This window comes from Astyanax mexicanus, chromosome 10 (assembly GCF_023375975.1).
Source record: "Astyanax mexicanus isolate ESR-SI-001 chromosome 10, AstMex3_surface, whole genome shotgun sequence".
Classification (NCBI taxonomy): domain Eukaryota; kingdom Metazoa; phylum Chordata; class Actinopteri; order Characiformes; family Acestrorhamphidae; genus Astyanax; species Astyanax mexicanus.
Genome location: NC_064417.1, coordinates 46,187,738 through 46,199,514, shown reverse-complemented (window position 1 = coordinate 46,199,514; position 11,777 = coordinate 46,187,738). Strand labels below are relative to the sequence as shown.

Genomic DNA, 11,777 nt, shown 5'->3' with positions numbered 1-11,777 from the left:
GTAAGGTACATGGACGCGCAAATTTTTCTCCCCAAGAAGCGTGACAGAGAAAGTGCAAATAATAATATTAATATTAACACAGAATAATATTCGCAATGCGCAACCATAATTAGCAATAAAAAAAAAATCAGTTATAACCAAGACCTCTGGATGTATATGCAGCATGAGTTCACCAACTAGTCAGGGAAGAGTAGCAGTAATGCTAGTGTCTATATATATATATATATGTATATATATATATATACATATATATATATATACATATATATATATATGTATATATATATATGTATATATATATATATATTTTTTTTTATTCATTCTTATTAATTCTATTTTCTTACTCAATGTTGTCAGTCCCTTTTAAATTGTAAATGCTCGGCTACACTGGAAATGATGTACTCCCCAGAGGAAAAAAAAGGTTTATTGATTGAATGATTGAATGATCGGTAAGTTGAGCTATCCAGTGATTGAGAGTGTTCTTCGTGGAGTATAAATTTAGCCGTCATCCTTCTCTCTACCACCACCTCCGTGTCCTTGAATATTCAGCTGTCGGGGTGTTTTTTTTAAGTGTTTTTTGGTTTATCACTGTATATCTTATAAACATTTACGTTTCCTTACATTTTATGATTACTAACACTCCTGTTATTTAGTGCCGTTCTTTTTTATAAAAGGCGTCTGGTCCAGGCGTTTTTTGGGCCTTTTTGGCGTTCCATACCGTCGCTGTGCGTTGTCGCGTCGGAGCAGTGTAAATTCACCGTGAGGGCTCTCTCGCGGGCTCCTCTAGCGGTGTTCTGGTGTACCGGAGAGGTGTGTAGTGGGCAGGCTCTGAATAAAGTAGCTGTGGTCGGGGTTTGTGCTTGGTGTTTTTATCGCAGGGGCTGCTGGGAGTTCGGGTCAGAGGCGAGCGTCCGAGGTAGTAATGGCCGTGTTGGAGAGCGGGGGACTCGGCCAGGGGCTGCTGTGTTTTTACCCTCACGGTTTTAACTCTGTAACACTGTAAGCGGCTCTTTTATTACCGAGTCTGCTGTCGAGGATCCGCGATTAAACCCTCAGCTATATCGCCAGGCCGCCGCAGACAACAGAGCTCCGCCATCTTCAGCTCCCCGCGATAAACCCCAGCGGCTCGCTGTGTCTCTTCGCCCCGGCCGCGGCGCGCAGGGGGGCGGCCTGTCTGAGTAATGCTGCCGCTCCTCCCGCAGCGGGAACATGGATGAGAAGTCCGGCTCCAGCCGCCTGCTGGTCGCTCTCGTCACCGTGCTGCTGTTCGGCGCCATCGTGCTGCAGTACGTCTGCCCGGGCTCCGACTGCCAGCTGCTCCGCCTGGGCTCCTCCGGGGCCGCGGGGGACGGAGGCTCGGGGGCCGGTGGGGGAGGAGGCGGGTCAGGCGCCTCCGGGGCTGCGGGCGCCGGGGACCCGTACGTGGCGGAGGACGGTGCCCTGGCGCGCTTCGTGCCGCGGTTCCACTTCTCCGCGGCGGACCTGGACCGGGTAGTGGACTTCAACATCAAGGGCGACGACGTGATCGTGTTCCTGCACATCCAGAAGACCGGCGGCACCACCTTCGGCCGCCACCTCGTGCGCAACATCCAGCTCGAGCGGCCGTGCGAGTGCCGCGCGGGACAGAAGAAGTGCACGTGCTACCGGCCGGGCAAGCGCGAGACCTGGCTCTTCTCGCGCTTCTCCACCGGCTGGAGCTGCGGGCTGCACGCGGACTGGACCGAGCTCACCAACTGCGTGCCCGCCGTGATGGGCAACCGGGAGCCCGTGGAGACGCACCGCACAGCGCCAAGGTGAGCGAGGGGCTCGGGGGAACCAGCGTTAGTGAGCATCAACGATTAGTCGTTTTAATCGACTTTTCGTTTATTTATTATCGTTATCTTCATTTAAGAAACTGTTGCACTTTTATTTGTATTATTAGGTTAATTTATTTTATTGTTATTGGCCTGCAACTAGTGATTACTGTGGTAGTCGACTGATCGGACGATTATTTTTCCCGATTAGTCAAAAGTATTTCTGTCAGGTAAGCGGGTTCAGTCGACCATAAATATTAGATAGATATTGTTGATGTCACTAACCCCGCTGACCTGGCAGAATTACTTGTTGACTAAACCGAAAAAATAACCATCCGATTAGTCGACTTCCACAATAATCACTAGTTAATCACGGTAATTTCGTTTTTATAGGACTTCAACTAGTGATTATTTGGTAGTCATCTGATCTATTATTTTGCCAATTATTTAAGGATTGTTTATGGGTGAACTAGCTAAGTTAAATCTCAGCTGCAGTGATTAGTCAACATAAACAACAGTACTTTTATTGTTTACCAATCTTTATAACTGTGGTTTAAATTATTCAGTTAAGACTTTTTTGCTGTTTGTAGCAACAGGTAAAATCATACTGTTCTCATTTCCCATTAAATATGTCCTAGAGATTAACGTTACATCTGTTACAATGTGGTGAAAATCTCATTTAAGGGTGTGCCACATCATAATTATCACTCCTAATCGAGGGCGTGACCGTAATAATTGTTGGCTACTTAACTCATCAAATTAATCGACTAAAACAATCATTAACTGCAGCCCTATTGTTTACTTGTTAGGCACATGAGTATAATAATATAATTATTATATTATTATATTATATTATATTGTATTATATTGTATTATATTGTATTATATTATAGGACACATAAGAGTATAATAAAATTAAACAACAATAAGAATATATATTGTTTATAGTAGTGCAGGACTATGTATGTTCCTGAACTAATATAACAGAACAATTGTGCAAGTCTGCACAGTATATCGTTTCAGCATCGTATGTTCATAATCAAATAGTGTATTGGTCTCTTCTTACTTTCCACTATGTATCTACCAGAGGCAGAACCAATCTGCCCAGAATTATTTATTTTACTCCAATGTTGGTTACACAGAGGGCATTAATAAAATCTGTTGAACCTAGTGATCACTCACTAACTGGTGAATGCCTTTTTAATGTTTTAAAAGATGTCATTTTTGTAAGAAATTTTAGCGTAAACTAGCAGCATTTAGATAACACACGTAACTTGTGTTGTATGTTGCATGTATGTTAATAATGTAATGTGTGAAAATATCACGTTTAAGTTTATCTTAAAGAGAAAGGACTTTACTATCACTATCATCACAGACTGTTTATTGATATTGAGCGATTCATCTAACACAATTTGAATCTTTGGTTCAGTATTCCTGCACTATTTTCAGTGTGAAGGCTGTTATTGCAGGGCCTGTGTTTGCTGCAGTGAATGGGGAATTGTGAGCCATTAGAAAGTATGCCACAGTTTTTTTGTGACTTCATCACAATTGTTTTACAAATGCACCAAACTGAAGAGTAACTAAGAAGAGTCCCATTTCTTTGGGTCAATATCTCTTCAGCTCTATTGTTTAGGTACTAATCTTGATGGTATTTAACGCTTCCCCTCCCCCTGCATAGTTTTCTACCTGCATTATTCAGGGAGAAAGCCCACTGGCAAGCCATATGCATCGGGACAAAAGGCCCACAATAGTCAACTCTACTGGGTTTGTCTTTCTTTAGATAACTCTAACCGCAGGGGTCCTATTATATTAACTATTCACTCTTTAGACCCTGGCCTGTTGGTCCTAGAACATCTGCTACACTCACTCATATCCAGGAAGGTCTGTGAGATCAGCCATGTGGCAGCACATACATTTAAGCTTCCTTGAGTGTTTTAGAGCACTAAAATAAAGCATATTTACTATAAGAATTGTTGTTAACTTGATTTTAAATGGTATTTCCTCATTTAAACATGTCCCAGTCTGAATTAATCATATTGTTTTTGGGTTACTTGTACTAGTACTACTTTTAAACAGTATGTTGTTAGGCTTAAACTAGTGTCAAAAAAGGGGTTCTTTTGACTGGACTTCTATAAACTACCAAATATGAGCTTCTGGCTTCCCCATTAAAACAGTTTTGGAACAACTCAGCCAGTTTGCAATTCTTTGCATCTATTTACCAAATTTTAATCCTCAGGATGTAATCTTTGTGTTCTCATGGTTCAGTATTGAACCATTGTCTTTTTTAAAGTGCTTGCTTCACTGACATTTACATTTTGAGAGGCATATTTGTATTAATGAGTATTGTTTGGTAGAAATTGTAAGAAAGTTGGAAAACAATTAAATCTAATCTGATCCTGTAACTTCATGTTTCTGAATCCTGGTCCTGGTGCCCCCCTGCCCTGTACCTTTTACAGGACTGCCTGCTTCCAACACACCCAGTTTAACTCTGAAAGGGCTTGTTAATGAGCTGATTAGGGGAAACAATAAGAGGTGTGAAGGTGCTTATCCTTGTTTTGGACTAGACATGATTTTAAATGGAGATTTTCAATTGAAAGTAAAATATAGGCTATTAATCATGTTAAAACATTACTAAAGAATACAGTATTGCCAGGGGCAGGTATTTGCACAAGTCTTGTGTTATGTGTCTACAATACAATCATATTCCGGGGTGTTTGTTTGCTTATTTATTTATTCATTTATATTTTACAGCCATTTGTGGCTTGGAGTACAAGAGTGCATTATTGGTCTTGCCACCACTGGGTGGGACAGATGTCTGGCTGCAGCTGATGATTTAACTAAAATACACTGAAATTTGGAGTCGACAGTTTTTTAAGATCAGCATTGTTGATCAAGTTAGCTAATCGCTGCAGTCCTAGTAGAATGGCCCTTTTTCTTGCCCTTAATCTGGTGCAGTGGTAGCCAGTAGGTTTTTTTTATTAATTAAAAAAATAATCTAAAATACCATAAACTGACATTTAGTGTTCTCAATGCATGTTCACCAATCTGCTGAGTTAGATGTAGTCTTATTGCTGGTTTAAGAGAATCTTGTGGCTTGGTAGTAACTAATAAATGAATGGTCTTTAATCTCAAAAAGGTATTAGGCCTAGTCTTAAGATAGACAGCATTTTGCATGGAGATTTTCCATAGAAAAGGACATTTATTTTAAGAATAGGCTTAATAATTGTCCGGGACACTGCCCCAGTATGTTTAAGGCCAGCTAAGGAGACCAAAATAAACGTTCAGCAGATAGGTGATATATCTATTAATAATTAATATTAATATTAATCTAAACCCTTCAGTGCATATATTAAAAATAAATTAATTGGGTTAAACATTAAGATACTTTCAAATGGACTGTATTATATTGTTTTTTTATGATAAACACAATTCATTTGTTTTTGCTATGCACTGAAGGTTTTATAATTAATTTAAGTTTCAATTTAGATTTCCTGATATTTACTGAAATACCAAAAACAGACATTTAGTTTCCTCCATTTATATTGGCTGTTTAAGAGAATCATGTGAGTCATGTTTGTTTTGGTCTCCTTTGCTCTCCTTAAACATATTTTAATTTCAATGGAAAATCCAAGAAAAGGCCTAATCCCTTTCTGAGAAACTATGCTTCTATATGTGTGGAAATTGAAAAAATGCCTAGCACCTCACATTCTGCTGAAATCACGTTCATGTTATTAATAATGAATAGAGAGGATCTGTAAAGTGGTGTAATGAGCATGAGAGAGTCAGATCTCATTCCAGAACATGTTCTTCACTTAAATCAACATTACCCAGCTTCCCTTACAAAGACAGGAGGGAGTGATTTCTTTAATTGAACTCAGAGCTCAGGGTGTATGCAAACATGAAAATCATCATCTACAAGTTTAGACTAATCTGAACTCATTTTTATTGTTTTAATAGGGATTATTAGCCTAAACTGTGTATTTGTCCTTAAAGTTAAAGAGCTTTTCCCTCATTATTACTCTTGGTCTAGTGCCTGAAGTCCTGCTCTGTGGCATAAAAATCATCTCATTTGCCTTGACATTATAGTGTATTTACATTGATTTTACATTCTGAAGTCAGAGATGGGGGCTTTAACTCTGCTGCAGTCCTGATAGTAGATACTAATGAGTGATGGTATCTTTATAATCTGGATAATTATACAGTCCTTTTTGAAAGTATCTTTACTTTAAACACTGTTCATTTGATTTTACTTTGAAGTAAGGGTTTTGGACAAATATAAAATGTTAGATTTCAGTTTATTTCGTGATATTTACACCTCATAAATGGGCCACTTAAGTTACCATGGTGTATGTGGGCAAAAGTATTGAAACACACATTAAATAATTAAACAATAACAAAGAATTAAACAGAATAAAGAATAAAAAAGAATAATGTTTGTTGCATATCTATTACTTAAAATAATTACATCAAGCCTGAGACTCACTCTCCTTCCTGATTGATGTCTTTACAGGTCTCCTTATCAGGAGGTGAAATCCATGCTTAATTAGGTTAAGGTCTGTTAAATGACTTTGATGTTCTGAAGTCTGAAGTCTTACACTTCTGTCGTCTGATGTACAGCTGAGCAAATAGACAAAAAAACTCTTATCTTGATATACTTCAGTAAAATGGAGATATGTTGTTTTAAATGTAATAATAAAAATATTTGTTGTTGTGTAGGCTTCTGTAATGTACTGTGCATCATCTCTCATTATGAAATGAAGTGCTATCTGTATCATTTAGCCTTTAAAAACTCTCATTTTGAATGTGATTACTTTAGCTTTCTGACTGATGCTGCTGTAAGTTTGGTGGAGGTTAAATATGGTCTGCAGCGTTTGCTGTTTTGTGTGATTAGTGGTGTTTGGTAGATCTACTACTCGCTTACTGTTTGGGTGGAAAGATGCACTCTAGAGAGCTGCATTATCCAGTTATTGGTGTTAAAAGCCTTTATTCTCTTTTCTTTATGATGCGACTTAGTCTTACACATTCTATAGATATGAATATTAACTTCTGAATATGATCTGATTGGTTTTCTGGGCCGGCTTTCATACCATGAATTTCTGTACTATATTGGAATCGGCTTGTAATTGTTTTTATTTTTTTAAAAGAATGTTCTGCTGATACGGTAGATATTTCAAACCAGTAATTTTCTGATTCATTTTTTGTATATTGGAAAAGGACCAAGTGATGCTGTCTGTGCTCACATGCAGTATATTCCAATACACATACAAGGTGAAATTGTACAGAGTTTTCAGTATACTTGTCCCACTCCCTTTTTTGCTTATAGACTGTGCACCAACTGTGTCAAAGAAATGTTTCCAGGTTTTAGAAGTCTTTCTCCGGCCAATTTAGGCATTTTTTTAAATGTATTTCTGTTAGTTTTTGTAGATCTATTGTTTTCTTTAACCTGTTAATTAATAATAGAGTTTTTAAAGATGTGAAAAGTCTGTGTAAGAACCAGTTAGCTTAATGAATGTGAAATCGAGAAAATGTGAAAAACAATTTCTCTGGCGACACCTTTTATTTTATTGTTTGCAAATACAGTTGGTAGAAAACTATTTGAAAGTTGTTTAAAAGCTACAGATTAGGGCATTTAAATGTCACATTTGTTTCTAAAGTTATACCAGGGTGTCTTGTCTCTCTGTAAGTTATAAATATGTATATCGGCATCATGTGTCTAACTGCTGATGAATGGTTTACATCTTGTGTTTTTGTCTCTGTATTCCTCTGTATTTCTCCTCACATGGTGCTACTGTAACCCCTGCTATGTAGAATTTGTTGAAGTCACTGGTGATTGTTAAAGCTGTGAAGAAAAACTCTGAACCGGGTCCCTGTCGTCGGCTGCTGCTGTTTTTCTTGGCTGACCTGTTCAGTGTCTGGTGGTTAGCACACTTGGGATTTCATACTTTTTCAGGACATTTCACATTGTTATATTGTCTCTGTCCAATTCTGTGCAGTGTCTCTGATCGATAGCCCTGCATTTCTCAGCTTCAGAGTGGCTTTTTCAACAGTACTTCTGTGTTCAAAGGCAAAAAACAGGATTCAGACCAAGAGTAGACATACAGAGCATGCCTGTGTTTAAACAGTTAGTGTGAAAAAGCACACATGGGCTTCAAAAACATGTCAGTCATGTTCCAGTACACACCTGAAAAATGTGTGTCTGAAAACTGCCTTTGCCAGGTTATCTGAAAACAAGTACCTACCCACCTACTTCTACCTACCCATCTACACACCCACTAACCTGTCGCTTCCTAACTACCTATTATTATTATTATTATTATTATTATTATTATTATTATTATTATTATTATTATTATTATTATTATTGTTGTTATATTTATATTAACCCTGACTCCTTAACACCCCAATTACTGCTTAGGTAGCACAACGTTTTTTCTGTTTTTGGTTATTTTTCTCACAGTTACTCTTTCTGATCTTCGAACACAAATTTTGTGTACCACTGATGGTATGTGAATCACACCGAGAATAAATGTTTTTAATATGCTAAAAAAGATTTTAAACAAGATTATACATGCAAATGCATGTGGATGTCCAAACCACTTAATTTTGCAGCATTTCTATTGAAATTTAGAATATACATTACAATAGCATTAATTTATTGTGTTTTACATTGGCATTGGGATATCCAACTGCATTATTACACATTGCATTACTTTTTAAGGTAGTAGTTTGACTATTTAGTTATACTGTGGGTGATGCATAAAATGTAAGAACAGTCTGAGTAAAGGTTTTAATTGATTATTTTATTTATTTTAAGAAACACTTAATTTTAAGGTTTCATATTGTCTCTAGTGAAAGACCTGGCTTAAGCCATTTTGAGATTCTCTCACTGGGTTTTAAAAAGGCAGCTCATGCTTAATGCTTTTGGCTTTATTAAAGCAGGTTTTCAAACTAAAAGATACCCTAAAGTACTGTGATATTATTTTAGGGCTATATCACTTCAAATTCATAATTTTAATTTAATTGTATATTTTGGTTTTGTTTCTTTCAGCAGAAATTACTACTACATCACCATCCTGAGGGACCCCGTCTGGCGCTACCTGAGCGAGTGGCGGCACGTCCAGCGTGGAGCTACCTGGAAGGCATCCCTCCACATGTGCGACGGTCGGGCGCCCACCGTGGCGGAGCTGCCCAGCTGCTATCAGGGAGATGACTGGTCGGGCTGCTCGCTGGAGGAGTTCATGGCCTGCCCGCACAACCTGGCCAACAACCGGCAGACCCGCATGCTGGCCGACCTCAGCCTCGTGGGCTGCTACAACCTGACGGCCATGAGCGACAGCCAGCGCGGCGCCGTGCTGCTGGAGAGCGCCAAGCGCAACCTGCGGCGCATGGAGTTCTTCGGCCTGACCGAGTACCAGCGCAAGACTCAGTACCTGTTCGAGCGCACCTTTCGCCTGGCATTCATCGCACCGTTCACGCAGCTGAACGGAACCCGGGCCGCCAGCGTGGAGGTGGCGACGGAAACGCAGCAGCGTATACGTGAGCTGAACCGCTGGGACGTAGAGCTGTATGAGTACGCGCGGGACCTTTTCCTGCAGCGCTTTCAGTACGCGCGACAGCAGGAGCGGCGCGAGGCCCGCCAGCGGCGACAGCAGGAGAGGCGCAGGCTGCGTGCCAAAGTGCTGCCCTGGTGGGGAGGTCCGGGGAAGGGACCCAAACCCACTAAACAATCACCAGTAAGACAATCTGTGTCCACTAGACCTGCTGAGCCAAAACAGGTCGAAACTGAGAAAAACCAGGAGAACGAGGGGGAGTTAGAGGACCTGTGGTGGGAGGAGGAGAACGACGAGAACGACACCATTGAGGACTATACAGAAAACGTGGAACAATGGTGACGAGCCACAGACAATTCAGGAAAAGCATTAGAGGACAAACATTGCCAATGCCACCCTAAAGGTCACGGGTGCAGTTTTCTACTCTGTAACAACTCCAAACACTACTGTGTGTTCTACATTAGTACACATTAAAAAAAAGCCTGAACTGTGTGTGTTTTGTAACGGATGCAAGTACAACTTGAGTGAACTTCGCTAATGTTTCTGGATGCCATACACACCACTCATATGTGTCATTCATGTTTGTCCATGTCTCTGAAAGTCTTAAAAACTTAAATCTGTGATTCTGTATATAAAAAAGGCTGTTCAATCAAAGAGCTTTTTTTGTTTTTTCACGTTTTTTATTTGGACGTTCACTACAATGTTGATTGTGAGTGGCATTCTGATGTTTTCTAGCATTCTTACTGCACTGACGTGTGCCCTTGTGTGTGGTTCAATATGAAATGCCATAGCAAATCACACTATTTGTAATACCTAACATAAGCTATATTGTAAATTGTATGAACATGTACACATGCGGTTCTTCTGGGGGAAAAAAATGGAAATGGGTCTCTACTCAAATAAATTTTTATATTAATTGTAATTATGTTTAATGTTATGTTAATTGTGTGTGTGTCTGTGTGTGTGAGAGAGAGAGAGATGGCTGACCTGGGGGGCGTCAAAAGAAAAAGAACAAGGAATATAATTTTGTAGTTTTATCGAAGGGCACAAGCAGGAGTGCTGTGTCAGTTCTGGGATAGAAAAAATTGCATAATACTGCTTTTTTATGTCCAGTTGTCTTGGGTATATGCCAATATCGATATCAGACAGATATAAGCTTTTATCCTCTTTCAAACTGTTGATGATATATTTCACTGAATGCTTAAAAAAGCTTTCTAAATATTATTATTCTCAAACTGTGAAACACTACTACTTCTCTATTAAGCTGAGATCATTAGCCTGTAGGCTGGAGTTATTGGGTTAAGCCTTTGCATAATGATTATTCTTTATTCTTCCAATATTCCGGCTACCGGAGCCCTGAGAAAGTACAATTGCCCTTTTCTCTCTGGGTGGGTACAGTAGATGGCACTCTCTCCCCACATCAATCCAAAGGGTGATGTGGATCAGCACAAGGCACCTGTGAGCTGATGTATCAGAACCGAGTCGCTGTGCTTTCCTCCAAGCGTTAGTGCTGTGATGTTACTCCGCAATTTTGCATCAGCAGCAGTTTAAAAAGAGGTGGTGGCTGACTGCACATGTATCTGAAGAGGCATGTGAAGAAATTCTAATAAGTGGGTTGGGTAATTGGCTGAGTAAATTGAAGAGAAAATGGGAAAAATAAATAAATAAATAAATAAAAATATTCTTTCAATATTCAATCCACTGATTTTGGCCTGTATTGGACCTGCATTTGGACTGAATACCAGATCTGCTTGCCTCTAATTTGACCCTATTAAAACATCAGACTACAACAGACATTTTTTTTTATTTTGTGACCCTTTTCACTTGCCATAATGTGTTTTTTGTACATTCTGCTAAATTAGAAATAATATATTTTTAAAAAATGTAATTCAATTTCTTCAGTGCTCTGTAACTTACCTAAGCTATGTGCCAATATTAAAGGACGACACCTACTTCAGGTACTTCACTGTTCCACAGAAAGGGAGCAGGATTTGCTTAGAGAAAGATCTGAAACAAGATTGTCTGATATTCTCCTGTACTGCCTCCATTTCGCCAGCAGGTGGTGCCAAAATGCCTTTTAAGTTTTTTGGGGGGGCGCTGTGAATTATTTTAATTCTCCAGCTAATAATACATATTTTATCACTTTCAATTCACGTATTAGTTTACTAGTAATAATATCCGATCTACAGCTGTATAAACCCATTCTGGTTAGTCATACTGCCAAAACAACATATCCTTAATGTAAGCTTGATGGATCATATATTATATATTGATATACATGGAAATTATCTCTATTTCACTATAATTACTTTTTCCTACAAAAACTAGTTATATATAATTACTTTTTAACCAGTCATAACTGTCATTTTAGATATCCAGGTTTGTAATTGAATTCTGATTAGTATGAATAGAATACTGATTCAGCTTATCTCTG

At 39.1% G+C, this 11,777-nt stretch overlaps 1 protein-coding gene across 2 annotated transcripts; it reads left to right on the top strand.

Moving 5' to 3' along the window:
• The first annotated feature begins 817 nt into the window (after positions 1-817).
• hs6st2 (heparan sulfate 6-O-sulfotransferase 2) lies at positions 818-10,265 on the top strand. 2 transcript variants are annotated; one of them, XM_007258654.4, is made up of 2 exons: positions 818-1,793; positions 8,845-10,265. In XM_007258654.4, exons 1-2 carry the CDS (start codon positions 1,210-1,212, stop codon positions 9,683-9,685), a joined length of 1,425 nt encoding a protein of 474 aa, XP_007258716.2. In that variant the 5' UTR covers positions 818-1,209; the 3' UTR covers positions 9,686-10,265. The 2 variants fall into 2 exon arrangements, with proteins under 2 accessions (XP_007258716.2, XP_007258715.2); XM_007258653.4 differs by having other exon boundaries at positions 8,842-10,265.
• The last annotated feature ends 1,512 nt before the right edge of the window (positions 10,266-11,777 follow it).